The sequence below is a fragment of the Larimichthys crocea genome, chromosome XXIII (genome assembly GCF_000972845.2).
Source record: "Larimichthys crocea isolate SSNF chromosome XXIII, L_crocea_2.0, whole genome shotgun sequence".
NCBI classification, from domain to species: domain Eukaryota; kingdom Metazoa; phylum Chordata; class Actinopteri; family Sciaenidae; genus Larimichthys; species Larimichthys crocea.
The window spans coordinates 15,793,241-15,809,636 of record NC_040033.1 but is presented as its reverse complement, the minus strand read 5'-3'; the positions used below and the strand labels follow the sequence as shown (position 1 = coordinate 15,809,636).

General features: G+C 40.2%; 1 protein-coding gene across 2 annotated transcripts in view; it reads right to left on the bottom strand.

Moving 5' to 3' along the window:
* Positions 1 to 7,128: 7,128 nt before the first annotated feature.
* Positions 7,129 to 16,396, bottom strand: part of vav3 (vav guanine nucleotide exchange factor 3) — an 87,284-nt gene continuing 78,016 nt past the window's right edge. Inside the window, exons 26-28 of one of the 2 annotated variants that reach the window (XM_019274839.2) lie at positions 15,016 to 15,096; positions 12,983 to 13,134; positions 7,129 to 11,513 (exon numbers count right to left, since the gene is read on the bottom strand). In XM_019274839.2, the coding sequence (XP_019130384.1) occupies positions 11,469 to 11,513; positions 12,983 to 13,134; positions 15,016 to 15,096 (278 nt within the window). In that variant the 3' untranslated portion in view covers positions 7,129 to 11,468. The remainder of the gene's footprint in view (positions 11,514 to 12,982; positions 13,135 to 15,015; positions 15,097 to 16,396) is intronic. The other variant, XM_010729819.3, reaches the window with a different exon arrangement.

The following is a 16,396-nucleotide window of genomic DNA, read 5'->3' as shown; positions in this document are numbered from 1 at the left end:
GGCGGGGCTGAAACTCCTCGTAGTGGTGGTGTGGTGCCATCAGCGGAGGTTGGGACATAACTGCTGACGCCACCACATTCCCAGGAATGACAAATGGGAGCTGAATACATCTGGAGGTGCTTCAGGGGACACTGGGGAATGGGCACACTGCGAATGGCACGATTGCCAGTTGAGGTTAGGAGGGAAAGAGTGAGTCGAGCTCACTCTCTGCTTTGCCTCTAAGACCCCAAAATAGAAGCTCTGCCTCCCACATCTCCATCATGCCTCTGCCACCCAGGAGGAAATGGGGGTCTGCATAATATAAAGAACTTTATGGGTCTATATTATTAACTAAACTACCTCTAGCCACAAATATGCTTTGAGCTGCAGTAAGGAAATAAAGTGTAATCAAATATGGCTGCAGCAGTGTGTCAAATAAGACAAATCGTCACATACCTAAAATGAAAAGGGAGGTTACATTAACAGATAAAAACACAATCAAAACTTATTAAATATGATCTTTCAGTCATACATAGAACAAATGTTGTTTATTCTCACTGTAACCGTTAAGAAAGGTTTAAGATCAAAATTCACCTGTATGTGATAGTGTTGGGGTAAAATTTCTCTCTTTTCATTTACTTTCTTTACTTTTTTACTTTTTATTTCTTTTTCTGTGTTTTTCCCGTTGAAAGTATCAAACAAATTCTGGCCAGCTGCTCGGCTGAACTTGCTTTCTTATTGGAAACAATGTTTCAGGCAAAACGGCAGGCAAAAATTCACCAGTGTTGATTTCATGTGTGTGTATGTGACCAAAGCCCCAGACAGTGTTGTCCAGCTCTGCTCTGATTGGTCCAGTTGAGTGTCTGTTTTATGCAGATCACAATCACCTTAATGAATGTGTTTGCACCTACATTTTAAAGCTACCCAGCTTTGTTAATTAAACTAGCTCAATACGACAAGAAAGCCTAAGAAGAAACAAAACATATTGTTCATAGATTTTTTTTTTTTGTGCCTTTTGGTCAAACATTGTTTTATGTAAGATGTGTGACAATTATTATAATCAACCTAAATAGGGAAAAAATAAGATTTGCAACCTTTAGTTTATTCTCTGGCTTGGCAGAGAGGCGGTACAGTGCTCCAGTTTGAAACACACATGCACACAAACATACTGTAAACTGCGATTTCAATGCATTGCACAAACAGTCGAGATAAATAATGGATGTGAAGCTTTCCAGCAGCATCTAAAATAAACTTCTCTAGCATTTAAACGAGATGCACCGTGGAGTGTGTTGAGCTCACACATAACTGTACATCCCCACATCCAAACCGTTCACATGCACAGGACTAAACCAATTATTCAGGCTGTTAACATGCCAAATTAGAAATGTGATAGTCATGTGTAGCAGTGAAGATCCTGTAACACAGGGTTTATGATGCGGGAAAATCCTTCCAGTCCCACTTCAATAATACAAGGCATGATGAGCTAATGCAGTTGGAACAGAGGGACAAATGAAATGTAACCGAGACAGTGGCTTACCATACACTGTGATAGTTTCCTTCATCTCTTCTGCCAAATTGGAGTGGATCAGTGTGAGCTCCAGCCTCCCCTACAATCCACAGGGGAGGCACGAATTCCAGGATCTCCTGGACATGTGGAAGTACCTCAGCTGTGCTGCAATGTCTCGAGTACAAATCGAGATTAAAGATCTACTAAATCTACCTAATTTAAACTTTACATTCCCAATATTTATCTTTAGATTTCCCCATGCATGCTTCCATATTGTTAACTAACATCACATATATATATATTATGTATCCGAGTGTTCTACTGATGCCTTGAAAAGTCATATTTATTTAGAGGAGAATATTCAAATCGAGCACACCATGTGTTTAAAGTTGCACTATTTCATGAAATGAAAACTTCTAGATGCTTTTTTCCCCCACAATAATTTAGCATGACAAATTTGGTCATTCTGGAAATCAAATGAATACTCCCCCATGTCTTGTCCTCTTCTTTCAAACATGTAGGAAGAACTCCAGCTGCGAAATTCACATAAAAAGGCTCTCACTGTAGATTATTTTGAGACAACGAAAACACAGCTGTTATTATTTTCACTAAGTATTTGCAGGAATAAATACTTTATAAATGTGATATGCTTCATTATTTAAAGTGTATAAAAATTGAGGATTGAGTGTATATTTATATTCAAAAAGCCTCTGACCTTTTCTGAGTTGCATCATTACCTGGCATATGGGCATATGTACAAATTACATGCAAAGTGTGAATGTGCTAACTCTTCCTCTAAATTTATTTGAATTTGCAAGAATGGCAGACTCTGTCGCTGATGACGCAAACTACTTTTCTAAACTGTATAGAGAGTTAACTAATGAATGTACACAGCAAAACACAGCCAGCCAAAAAATGCATAATTATGCATCGGCATTTACTAATTATGTATTTTTTAGTGCATAATTTATTCCTCAATTATATAATGTGATGATTATTGTATGGTTTTGAGATAATTTTCTGTCATGTAACCATGGTTACTCACACATCAACCATTATGTAATGGCAATAAATGTATTATTCTACATAATTACCTTACATTATGTATTATTTGAACTTCCAGACATTGCTTCCAGCTACAGTATGACTAGGTCACAAGTGTGATATACACACATGCACACACACCTACACTTTCCCAGTTTTTCTCTACTTTTTCTCTCAATTCATGCACCGAGAAAAGAAAAAAAAATAGTGTGGAACATACAGGGTGTCATCACACCAGTATTTATTTACAGAATGAACTCAGACAGACTGAATATAACTGCTGCAAGTATCAAGTATCAACATGTGACTCCCGTTGAGATGCTTTTGTCAAACCCTTTTGTGTATTTTAGTGAAATTCTTTTGGCTCTAAGCTGACTCAGCTTCAGCTGTGCAGCAACTTTGCTGCTGATACCTGTTGACCTTGAAGGAAGGAAGGAGAACACACCTTTAAAGCACAGTGTCTGTATGTACTCACTCAGGAAGATACAGGCAGGATGTGCTCAAGATCTTAAGTATGATGTAGCTTAATAAAACTTGGAATATGCCTTTCAGGAAATAAAAGGATACATTTTGAACTGTTTTATAATGCTGATTATTACTGAAGGCAATGTTTGTGCCACCATCTGTTAGGTGTGCGTGTTTGGACACACATTCTGTACAGCCTGGGTGTGTTTGTTTGTATATGTGAGCTGAAAAAAATGGGCTACAACAGAGAACTGCAGATCTGAAAAGTGCGCTAGAGTCTGCCTTCATTTCATGCTGGTGCCAGTTGGAATAAATACAATCACCCTGCACACACTTGGCTTCTTAGAAATGCCAAGCCATGTCAGCATGCACACATTGCTATAGCGGGTATACATTCCCTTGAATCAATGCTGAATACATAACTATGTATGAAAATAAAGTAAAGGCTAGAATAATGTAGCTGCAACCTGTGAAGAAAGATGCCCATAAGAACCAATACTGGAGTGTGTGTTTGTGTGTGTGCAGGTTTTTTGAATAGGTAAGTGTGTGTGTGTGTATGTGTTTTATGGTGATGAGCTGTCTGAGCGTGTTCGGTAGACAGCACCTCAGTGTTTATGCAGTGCTGATAGTCTCCAGGAAAACAGGGGGGGAAAGAGTGCTGCTTGATATTTACACACAGCAGCCATACCGTCTGGCAATGATGATGGCTCCCTCGTGGCCCCAAAAGACAGACATAAACCCAGAGAAAGCACGAGCGAGCTGGAGTGAGAAATGGACTGGCATATATGGAGTGCAGTGGAAGAAGTCAGAACATGGCAGGTTATGAGATACAAGGATTTGGAGAGGGAGACAGAAGGAAAAGCAGACAGACGACTGCAGTGCTTAACTGAACCAGAGAGAGGTTCACTCAACAGAGCAGGTCATTTCGATTCAGTGGTCCTCGCTAGTGTTTGTGCATGCAAGTACAATTTAAACATATGTTTACTGAATACATCAGGACAAGCAGCTGTTAATAAGGTATTTGAGTGATTTACTCACTGCCAGGCATTTTTGGGTTTGTTCATGACAAACAAAAACCAGCTTCCAAAAAATAGTTGGTTTTCTATCTCAGTCAAATTTTTGTGGAGTTGCAGTTAAAAACAAGACGCAAAATCTCCTTGTGGGGAAATCTTTCTAATCGATCTACAAATGTGTCTTTTTTTAATTTAACTTTTAACATGAAAATATGCACAATGTTAGAAACACTATGTACAGTACATACTAGTTAATTATACAGTCGGATGGTTAAGAAGTTAATTTAACACTATGGCTAGCAAGCTGACTTGCCTATTTCATGTTATATGACCAATTAAGCACTAAAATGTAATTGCATTCTATCTACTTATTACACAACTTAGTGACATTTGTTCGACCCACCAAACCGACGCTAGACTCTTCAGGATTCTCCACACTAAGAACTGTGCCTGGGACTATCTCCCACTTCTTAATCCCAGCTGTTGCACATTATTCAGTAGTGTTCTGCGAGCTGAATTTTTATTTCCTAGGACGAGAAAAGCATGACATAGCCCAATTTTTATGAGCGGATAGACTCAGGAATAAGGAATACTTCACTCAAAATGCATAATTCTGTAGTGGTCTCGCCGGTCTGTGGGTCAGTATTTATCACAAAATCTGCATCTCCTGTGACTAATGCTGATTTTGTAATGATCCCCACTCCCTGAAGTCAAGCAGCAGAAGTTAACTGACAATGTGCAGATACTATTGGCCCATTTCTGGGTGAACTAAATATGCAAGAGTGCCAGCGTCTGTAACACAGGGTGTTTATCCTTTGCTGGACAAGCTGCCTTAAAAAAACAATTTGGGGCATGAATTAAAAGTGTACTCACTCCTCCAAGCGCCGCTACACCACTGCAAACAACCTCACGATAACTATCAGCCACCTCTGCTTTTATATTATCAGTCACAGGGGCTTCTCTTTCCATCAGTCTCAACACAGGACTCGGTGAAAAAATCTTTGCTCATCTTCAAAATCCATTTCATATCAGCGAAGACTGCAGCAGTCCAGAAAGTTAGACCTTAACAATCTCTGACGAAGGCTGATGTCACCCTCTCACCAGCCATCTGTCACTCTGGTAGTCCACCCTCAGCTGGAGGTGGACTGGTGGTGGATCCAGACTGGCCTGGCCAAAGAGAAGCCCGCCTGATGGGTATTTAGTTCAGCGTCTCTCTCCACCCCTGCAGCGCCAGCAACAGCCCACAACACTCATCCTTTTGGTGTCCGAGCCTCAGTCTAGCTACAGCAACGGCAGGTAACCAGGCAGCAGATGGCCAAGGAGACCACCACCCACACACCAGCGCACACACACACAAACAGACACACACACACACACACAAGGCCTGCACGTGCATGCACAATCATTCTAACGAAGAAGCTACAGTAAGCATCAACATATGGTGTGCGTCTTGTACACACTTGTACAACTGTTCACTGCATGCTTTCACACACCCACAGTACTGTTAGCGTTCACCTTTCCTGCATTCATTTTTAACTGGTTATAATTAGAAGTTTAGTTAACGTGGTTCATTATTATCAGCATGAGTACGGCAACAGGATCCACCTTTATCCCCACATTCATTCACACCTATTAGCCAATAAGCTGGTGAGAAACAGCATCCCGCTGGCTGCAGGTTATTTAAGTCCTGTGGAGGGAACAGCAACAAAACACAACAGTAACACCATGGCTGACATTTAATGAGAGCTAGTATAGTTTAAAGACTAAGACCTAATTTTAGCCGGAAAGTCACTTCTGGGCAAGCAGAGCTAATATACACGAGACTGACCACGAGAAAGGTCATATTACGCTCTTATTTCTTTTTGATTTACTGGCAAGAGCCGGCAGCTCTAAACACTCTCTGCTCCTTTAGCCACTCAGCTGTTTGCACATTAAAGACTTTGATATTAAGAATGAATTATTTAAAAGGTTGTGATTATTTGCTTTCAACTTTGACAATGTCTGTTAAAAGCTACAATGGTTGCAAATTAAAGAGTTGAATTCAATTGAGTGTCATTTCAAAGCACTCAGAAATACTCACCGAGTGATTTATGGCACAAAATGCTTCTGTCTTAATTCATAAAACTGTATGAAATTATGTGGTTAAATCTTACTTATTTAATACATTTGTTTTATGCTGTTTGAATGCTTCATCTTATTTGCTTTGAAAAGAATATAGATTTTTATGTTGTGGTCAGGTTTGTAGTGGCTGAAGAAGTATTTAGATTACTGGAGTTCAAGTGCTCACAGCACACAGAAATATTAGTTTTCAAGTAAAGGTCCTGCAAGCAAAATCTAGAAGTCATTATTATTATTATTGTTATATATGATATAATAATGCATTTATGTTGTGAATGTAGCTATTGTTAACTACCTGACTTACAGTTGGGCCGTTCATTATGAAGTGCAATGCCTTTGTGTTTGTAAGTGACTCATCTATTTTAATATAAAATGTGTTTCACTTGGATGCATGATGCATGGGCAGTTTCTTTTCACATTCATTTGCTGAAGGAGGAAAGTTTCTCTGTGCTCACTTTAAATCTCAGTTTCAGTTCAAAACATGCACATGCAAGATGATTCTGTGATGTGATTGGCTAGTTTGGAAGCCAATTATGGTCTAAATGTGATGTGCACAAACACTGAATGTTACACTTGCATACATTTAAAGTTACAATACAGAGTTATTATTCAGGGTATCCTTATATGTTCTAAAATGTGGAGGGCAACTACTAACTACAGCTGTTACTCCATTACATGTACCTCACATTAAGCAAACCTACTTATTTACACCACCACTGAAGGTTTGAATGTCAGAACTTAAAACTACTTGCCAACAGATCCTGTTGCCTAACCTTAAATAATGAGGATGACATTAACTTCAATCAGTCTGAATTATGTTTAGTGTTCAATCTCATTTAAAAAAAGGATGTACATGCTGTACACAGTCTTCTGTATGTTTCTATAGTTTCTATAGATTCCTAATGATCCATCACTATTTGATTTATTGAACACTGGGTAATGTTATAATTTACTTTTATTATAAAATCAGCTACAGTGATATGATATTACACAACAACACAGTAGAAGAAGCAATGTATATCTTTATTTATGTGCTATGTACATATTTTACAGTATGATACAGCAACAATACACAGTAATGCTACACAGTCGAGATTGCACAGTTATAGAGTTAGGCCACAGCGGTCGGGTACCGTGGTTATGAGACATAACATTGAGTGTACATGAAGTACGGCATACATCTTTGGCTTCGTAGGGTTAACAGTACATGGACACAATGAATGCAAACTTCAGTCAAGACTGAGCACTGACGCAGAGGGGGGTGGGGAGATGATTTGTGAATGATTTCCTGGATCAAAAATAGAGTCTCAGCCCAGTAAGGAAGAAGTATTTTAGTATTATTAAGTATTATTATTCAGACATATTTTTCTTCATGTACAGGTGGATATTACATTTCTGTTCAGGTTACTACAGAACTGTCCTTATGTGTTGGTTCAGGAGATTGTATCCTAAAACCCCTGCTGGGTTAAGACTTGCCCGGTCCTGAATCCTTTCAAAATGTATTTCCGCACGTACAGTGTATTCCTACGCATGAGGACATAATCTGTGCACACACTGTATATGAAGAGATGACAGTGGTGAGAGCCAATACTAATTCTCTCTCTAATTGGCATTATTTCTCTCAGTCTATTCATTTGTGGTAAAATTACACTAGTCCTCATCTTGCTGAGGTTGTTTACGGAGAATCAGACCGCCTCTCTTCCTCCTCTCCTCATAATACTGAATCCTCTGTTCTCCTCCCGCCAACATACAGCGGTTACAGCCCACAGAGCATCGGGGTGAGGGACAGAATACAGAGAGAAACCAAGAAGACAGAGATTGGATGAAAGATAGATGGGGAAAGAGAGAGAGAGAAAGAGAGAAGGGAAGTGACAAGGTGAGGCAGAGCGAGAGAGAGGGGAGCCGACAGAGAGATGGATGCAGTGGGGTCGCTGGGGTGAGGAGATGGTGTAATGATTAGATCACAGATACCCTTGAGCCTTCCTCCCGTCCCTCCCGTGCACACAAAATCTGGAATCGCACTCAGGGAGGGGAGGAAGGCCTGCAGTTGTAAATGGCCCCGCTGTCAGAGTTCATCTGGGCAGAGGAGGAGTGCGGGAGTGGATTACCGGAGTCTGCGATTAGAGAAGCCTACTCCACCTTCTCCACTTCTCCACCGAGACCGGAGAGAAGCTAGTGCTGGATCGCATTTGTGCCGCTGTCGCACCACAGATTTCCTAAAGATGTTATGAATTTAATGTTTGGTTGTTCAGAGACTGCAGACTTTTCAGGAAACAGGAGGGGAGGAGAAATATCATCCTCACTGTTCCTACTGGACAAGAAGTTTCTTTAGAATATCATAAAATTTAGAAATCTGATCTGAAGTTAGAGAAACTTTACAATAAAACTTATTTTCGAAATACTTTTAAACACACTGCATCTGTCGTCTACCTGCCCGTTCACTTCTTCACCTCTATAAAAACAGTTTTTTGTCTGTTTTTAATCATCTCTCTGATCACAGCTCCTCACTCACAGCAGCAAGTCTGAGCCTCTTGCTAATTGCTTCTTTAAATATTGTTTGCCAAATGAGATGATGTCATCTCCAAACTTTAGTAAGTTGAAGGTGACTGCTCAGAGAGAAGGAGATGTGTTTAGGATGCTTCCATCTAGTGGTCACTTAATGATACTGTTGATGATACAAGTTGTAAAAAAAAAAAAGGGAGTTGTCATGCAAAAATACATTAATATGACCCATCTGACACAATATTTTTCAGTCCAGTGGTTAAACAATACAACTGAGAACAAAAAGCTCTTTGTCACACGCGTCATAATGGCGTGGAGTGACAGGGCAGGCAGGGGGTTGTTAGTGAATTTCAAACGAAATGGCTCCATTAAGCGCATACAAAAGCATATCTTTACAATAAATTCTCACTTAGATTCACAAAGTAGATTTCTGATACAACACTCTGTGGCGTGGGCACAATGGAGACAAGACATGGGGATGATAGCTTTGAATGAAAGCAATGCCCTGAGGGCTGTTATCAGAGGCAAGATCCGCTAGTTAGCCACACTTTCTTGAACTCAAGCGGTTAAACTTCGACATCAGCTCTGAAAGTTCTGACTTTAGTCAATGTCAGACTCAGTATTCGACACTTCTTTCACTTAAACTGTCAACTAGAGAATGCTGCCTCTTAGTACACCTCAATGTGTGTTTCACTGACAGACATTTTATTTTATGTACATAGCATGTTACATAAATAGTTTCCCTTAACAGAAAAGAGATGCATGGTTTTTAAAATGTCATGCGTAGGCGTGTCTAACTGTGTGAAAGTCTGTATTTGAGGAATGAGGAGGAAGGACATGTAGCCAAAGAACAACTTCAAACTGAGGATATTAAAGGACTAGTTCAAAGTACTTCAGAGAAATGCATGCCTGACATTCGGAGAACTGTGTTTGATTGGGTGACTGCTTTCTGCACATTGTGTGCGAACAGAAATCAACCAACCGTGAATTAAATAAAAATGTCAATATGTACATATTTTCAACAAAGAACAATGGTTCGTAGTTTGTTTTACAGCAAAGTAACTAAAGAGAGAATCAACATGTTGGCTGAGATTAAAACGTCGCTGCACAAAGCCAACTGCTGGGGAGTTTTCGGCCTCACCTCCAGACATAAGTTGATCACTGTTTTGGATCTGTGTACAGTGCCGTCTTCTTCTGTCTGACTATATAGCAGTGAGTGTGCGTGTTAACATTAGGAGTGTGTTTTTCTGTAAAGGTATTTATTCCCGCAAATGTGGGAAAATCCTCTTTCACTGTGAATTAAGGAGACACTGTGCATAATCAGGGGGTGAGGCTGGAACACAGGAAAGGAGAGGGTGTAAGAAGAGGGGAGACAGTTAGCAAGAACAAAAACGTGGTGGGAAACTGATATCTTTTGGATTGAAGTGTTTAAATTTGATGTTTTTCTTGCTAAAACAAATGCCCTAAATTGCAAATGTGCAAGTGTTTCTGCACAATTTGTATTCTCGTGTGAGAGACGCAAAAGTCTCCACTAACACTTAGGAAGACGATAAAATAATGTGATGCTTACACATCTGTGTAAAAATCTGGGTAGATGTCATCCCATTGCAAGAATGCTATCAATCAAACTGCATCAAAACTGGAGCTGATGAAAGTGAAAAAAAAAAACTTTTAAGACAAGCTGAAAAAAGCAGAGATAAAAGAGAAAAATAAAAAGACGGACAAAGTTGGGCAGTGTTTGTGTTTCATCTGCTTTTCTTTCTTATGTTCGGGGACAGGTGGCTTCTTGGTAGTGTGGCTTGTTCCCCGACAAGCCGCTAATGCCTCCAATAAGATAAAGCCTCGGCGAATGTGCTCCTGTCGACAGAGCTGCCACCGATAAGAGCAGAGGATCGCTAACGGCCAAGACAACTGAAAACATGAGAGGCTGGGCTGGAGATAAAGAATGTAGGAGGTGGGAGGAAAACAGGAACAACAGCGATCAATTGCTGGCACTGTGCAGCGATGCTATCCGACGCCATCCCTCCTCTTACATCTCCTGTAAGAGTGCGTGTGTGATCATAATCTGAAGGGGAGGAGAGGTGGGTGGTGTGTGTCTATGTGTGTGTGTGTGTGTGTGAATCTGGGTCATCAAGTCATCAATAACCACCTGCATTAGTGGAAGAAACACACAGGCAAGGTCAAGACTGACTGAAATCCTTTCAGTGTGAGGAGGGAATGAAAGGAAGGAAAAAACTTTACAGTGTGGGTCTTTTCCAGCTCAGATAACTCTATTCCCACAGGGGTTGGAAGGATGGATGGATGGATGGATGGATGAATGGTTGGATGGATGGATGGATGAACCCTTTTTATGGAAGAGTGGCATTTGGGTATCCCACTTTTGACAGATTGGCGACGGACGACTTGGCAAGCAGAAACAGGTGGGAGTCGGGGGCTGCGGCTAGCTGGGGCAGAGAGAGGAAGGGAGCGAAGGGTGAATTATGGATGGACGGACAAAGTTATGGAGGGAGGAGGGGGGCGACTGGCGAGGGCTTCTGCCCCGCTGACAGGCAAGCTGCTTGCTGGTGGAGTCACTTAGCCGTTCAGAGTCAACCAGAAATGATGGGGCCATCTTTGCGTCTGCAATGTACTGTAGCCCTCGTCTCTCCCAAAGGCCTCTGGGATGTAGGCAACAGGACTCCATCGAGGAGAGTGAAGCCGTCTGCTTTGCTCTGAAAAGTAACGCTGGAGCAAGCAGCAGTGCAGAATAAGATCACTGTCTTTTGTTACTGTTGTGCGCTCGGGTTTGCTTGCTCCACAGCTTCCTCTTTTTTCGTACTCTTCTTCCCGTTTTGGACCTTTCACTCCTCACCCTCCTCTACGTATGTGGATGGGAACCAGCCGACCTGAAGGTGGGAGAAAGGGGAATAAGTAATCACAAAGGAGTTGACCGGCAGCATCAGTTCACTCCTCTCCTCTTTCCTTCTTCGACTTCAGATAATGATTTCCTACATTTACCAGAATGCATTTCAGCATCCCACAGTGAAGAGCTGTATAATGTGTGTAGGAGAGATTCTAATGGGAAAAAATGTCTTGTACATGCCACTTTGCTACTGCTGGCACTACTAAAGGCATCAGGACAAAATGATCACCAACAGCTCCTTTTTCAAAATCTGAGCAAGTTGATGAACTTTTTTTACATGACTACATTCATATTGTAAGTTTTGTTATTAAAACATTTTTTCCTAACCTATTTGCACATCTTAACATAGTAACTGAGCTAAAACCTTTATTAAACATATTAAGTCTGACTAAATGTGAGACAAAATGTTCAATCATGCCAGTTATTGGTGAATGTTTTGAATGAGAAATATAATGTAATGTCATTTTGTACGATTGACACAGTTTTAAAGTGTCAGAGAGTTCAATTTTAAACTAAAAAAATTAATTAAAATTTGAAAAGAATCAAGACTAAAGATATTAAAACAACACTACGGCATCACTGGAAACATATCAAAATAGTTTTGGATAGCTGATATCTTGCAAAGGATATAGTGGTATGATCTATATAGTGTTTTTCCATTGACAGATTCAGCCAGCTTTTTTTTTTTATTATTATTATTTATTTTTCCAGCAGCACAGATTGTTGTTACTGGTTGAAGGCTCTAAAGAGAGTCTAACAGCTCTCTATAGACAGTGTTTCGTTTCCACCAGAGCAGCATAAACACACACATCAGGCTGTGTAAAAGAGAAACGCTTCTTCATTTACCACAGCTGTTCACAAAACACACTGGCAGCACACAGACTGAGGTTTGCAGCGCACACACTAACACACATACATACACACACAGACTGAATTTGTAACTCAGTCTAACAGTCTCCAGCAAGCAAAAATGTGTATGTGTGTGGGAGTCAGTACACATATTACTCTGCATTTAGAACCGAGCTGCAGGCCTGATTATGAAGCACTCTTGGTATTGGATGAGAACATTAATGCATTTAAGACATACAAGAGCAGAAAATGAACTCTTCCCAGCGATGATGTGTGGAAATCGTAATGTTGGAAAGGTGTACATGACAGACTAAAGATAAAACCTGAGTAAATACAGCTAATGAGAGTTCTGAAACTTTCCTGCCTTGATTAAATGTAAACATGAATGCAGAGCAAAGCTACATATATCACAGGTTTATTATTGTGCCCAATGAAAACTAATGAAAAAGGGCACAGCAATATTTCACCCAACAAAGTTTTTCAGGGTTTTTAAAAAAGTAGAAGAAGCTAATATCTATGAAATATATATGAAAAGATTATTTTCCACATTTGTATTGTTGGCCACACATGGTGTTTTATTGGCATATTAAGGCTGCCACTCACCCTGCCGTTGACCTCGCCCCTCCACCAGCCGTTGGCCCCTGACTTTGTGTAGATCTTCACCACGTCACCCTCCTGCAGCGAGAGCTCCCGGGTGTCACGTGAGCTGAAGTCGTACCGCGCGATCGCCACGCCAATCACTTTCGGCGTTAACACTAGACAGAGAGAGAAGGAGGGCTGGGTGTTAAAAAAAAAAATACATATATGAAGTTCAGTTCATTCAAGGCTCAAGAAGATGTGTGTGAAGAAATCTGTTTCAGTGTCGACACATACACACTTGAACACACACATAAACACACAGATAGAGATGGGTGATATTTTTTTTCATTTGGCCAGAAAAGCCTGGAGCCTCACCTCTCTGTCTCTCTCCTAGTAAAAACCTAGCAGCTCTTTCTATGTTTACATGAGATAAAAATTAATAAAGTATTTACTATAGAAATTTAAAGAGATTGCACCAATTAACATAGTTCCAGAGGTTAGCTAGTTGTTTAATGTTTATATCCAGTAACTGTTAGGTGTTTTGCGCAGCTAATTAAAACTGCTAATATATGAAATATGAGTTAAAGAGATAATATACAATACAGTCAACACATCTGACCTGATCCTAGATAAAAATGTTAAAAAAGATATAAAGCACGAATATTTTAAATAGAGTTTCACAGAAATAACACAACAATGATCTAACCTTACCTAAGCAGGCATGACGTCATTCTAAGCTGCATGAATACTACAAACTCTGAAATGACTTCTCCATGTATACATACAGTATATAAATCAAACAAGTAATATCAACATTCACAGAGGATTTGGCATAGAGCTTTATTTTTATGTTCTAATAATGTTTATTATTATAATATTCATGTTTTTGCTGCTTTTAATGGACAACATTTCCCATGAGCTCTAGAGCCAAATCAAAAACTTATAATGATATTTAATTGCTCACACTGCTCTGCTTAACATCAAAAACTTATAATGATATTTAATTGCTCACGCTGCTCAGCTTTTTTGTCATTATTCATGGGAGCTGTAATATGTTCTGTGCTCATAAACTAATAAATAAATAAACTAATCGTTGCTTAATTTTAAATCACAAGTTTAGCAACCTAATTGGTCACAACTAAAGGCTGAGGGACAAAAAGAATGTAATGTAAAGTTAGAAATGATGTATGGAGGTATTAATTAGCTTTCACTCATAAGTTTTGCAGGTGACCTGATAAACAACATAAAGAGTTGAATCAGCTAACCTATTTGTCTCTTCTACCAGTACTTGTGATTTATTTTACAGGCACCAAACTAAAAAAGAAAAGTACGGCCCAGCAAGTACTTGTAGTTATGTATTGCATCGCTTTAGTTGAGAAAGTCCAGCTGGAGGGTTCTGACAGCTGGGTGTGTGTGTGTGCGCGACTAGGCATCCTGTCGAGGAGACCATAGTATGAGAGACAGCCGTGGAGAAGGTTAGCTAGTTACCACAGCTCCATCCCACCCTGACGACTTTTTCTACTTTCTCCAGACACTGACTGGTGGGTCGGACTGGGCTAAGCTGACAGGTGGAAATGGAATGCCAGACCTCTACAACCTGGCCGTGGGGATAGAATATCTAATATACAGGAGCTCTGTGTATTTGGACACGTCCACCTTTACTTTGACAGACAGACACACACACAAGTAAACACACAGCCACATACGCCTCAGAAAACACTTCCAAAACTACTTCTTTCTCAACAGCTTCTGCCTCACACTCTGATATTTCCATGCAAAAGTGCACACACACATACAGCGCACATACAGTGTATACGTGCATTACTAAAACAAACAGTCCCTATTCTCCACACAGGATGACGTGTGTGCACACAACTATGGAAGAGGTGAAGTGGTGCAGTGGGAAGTGAGATGGCGGATTTTAAGGCAGAGATCCAGGCGATGATGTGAATGCACTGAGCTACAGCCAGCATGCTAAGCAGACTACAACATGAAAGGGAAAAGAGAGAGGTCCAGTGTTAGAGAGACAGTCAGAGTGTGAAAAGCGATACCTGTACCTGACCAGAAGGGAGCAGAGGAAGGAGGTACAAAGCTGTAGCCGGCAGGAGATACAAAAGAGAGGCCGCAGAGAAATGGGGCTATGGCAGGGCAGGCCAGGCAGGGAGCAGAGAGATGTGAGAGGGGAGAGGGCAGGGATGGGGGTAGGATGGTAGAAGGAGAGAGAAGCAAAGGAGAAAAATAATAAAACATGTTTTAAAAATCTCCACTCTGAGCTTTTTTTCTTTTCAGAGGTGTAAAGAATACCATTGCAGTTTGATAAAAAATAAATGACAACTGACAGAGGAGGAGCTCCAGCCACTGGTAGCAGTTCTTTCCCGGATGGTTAATTTATTTGCATTTAGTTGGACTCAATGTGGGCTCTGTATTGGAAGCAATTGGAAGAAACATGCAATGTAGTCACAATTACAGCATAGGGAATAGATTTCTATTTGTATATTTATAAAGACAGTCACCCAGCTGTAATACAGTCACAACTACAGAGACACATCTCCTTCACAAATTTCCTCAGTCAGACACGCTTGACTTGATACTGTAGCTTATCAGACAACGATATGCTTTGTTTCTTATTCTGTTATTGCAGTACTTTCCTGTGGTATCCTAATTGTTTCTTTACGTTTTCTTTCTCAAGCTCACAATGTCCGCAGTGCAGATTTACTTTAGAAAGACTAACTGTACCTTTATCTTGCAAACAACTTGAGAAATAACTCACCGGAGGCCTGCTGCATTGTATTTCTATCTGTCTTCCAGTATTTCTACTGGCAGAGAAAGAAGCTACAGGCATTGATCTGATTCCAACAATGTCTTAGAGTTGGCAGTGTTAGTGTATTTCTTTGGGGAATAGAACCTCTAACCCTGAAAGTATTAGTACCTTAGTCCGTATAGATACAGTCTTCTGGGTTATTTTGGAGTGTCAACATAGCAAGCATGGCAAGGGTTCAGTCAGGAGGAAATGCTGATGCCACAAAGCTGTGCCACAAAAACAGGCTATAAAGTTTCAAATTCAATAAAAGTAGTTAGCTAAATTGATGCCAATGAATGATTTTGTCCAGAAAAGTTTAACTGGGGTGAACAACACTATTCCTGATGTAGGAACTATCTGTACTATCCGGACAATGGAACACTCTTATACTTTCAAAACTTTCTGAATTCATATATATAGACAGATGTTCACTCTGGCTACACAGCCACATGTCTACTTCTGTGCACCACTGAAGTGTAGTGACAACAACAGCTACAAAAAGAAGACCAACAGCCAAATAGAGATAAAATAGATACAAAGAAACACAAAGCAAAGCACCAATCAATACAACCAAAGAGAGACAGAAGCAGCAACAAAGAGACACAAAACAACTACAAAGAGATCCAAAACAACTACAA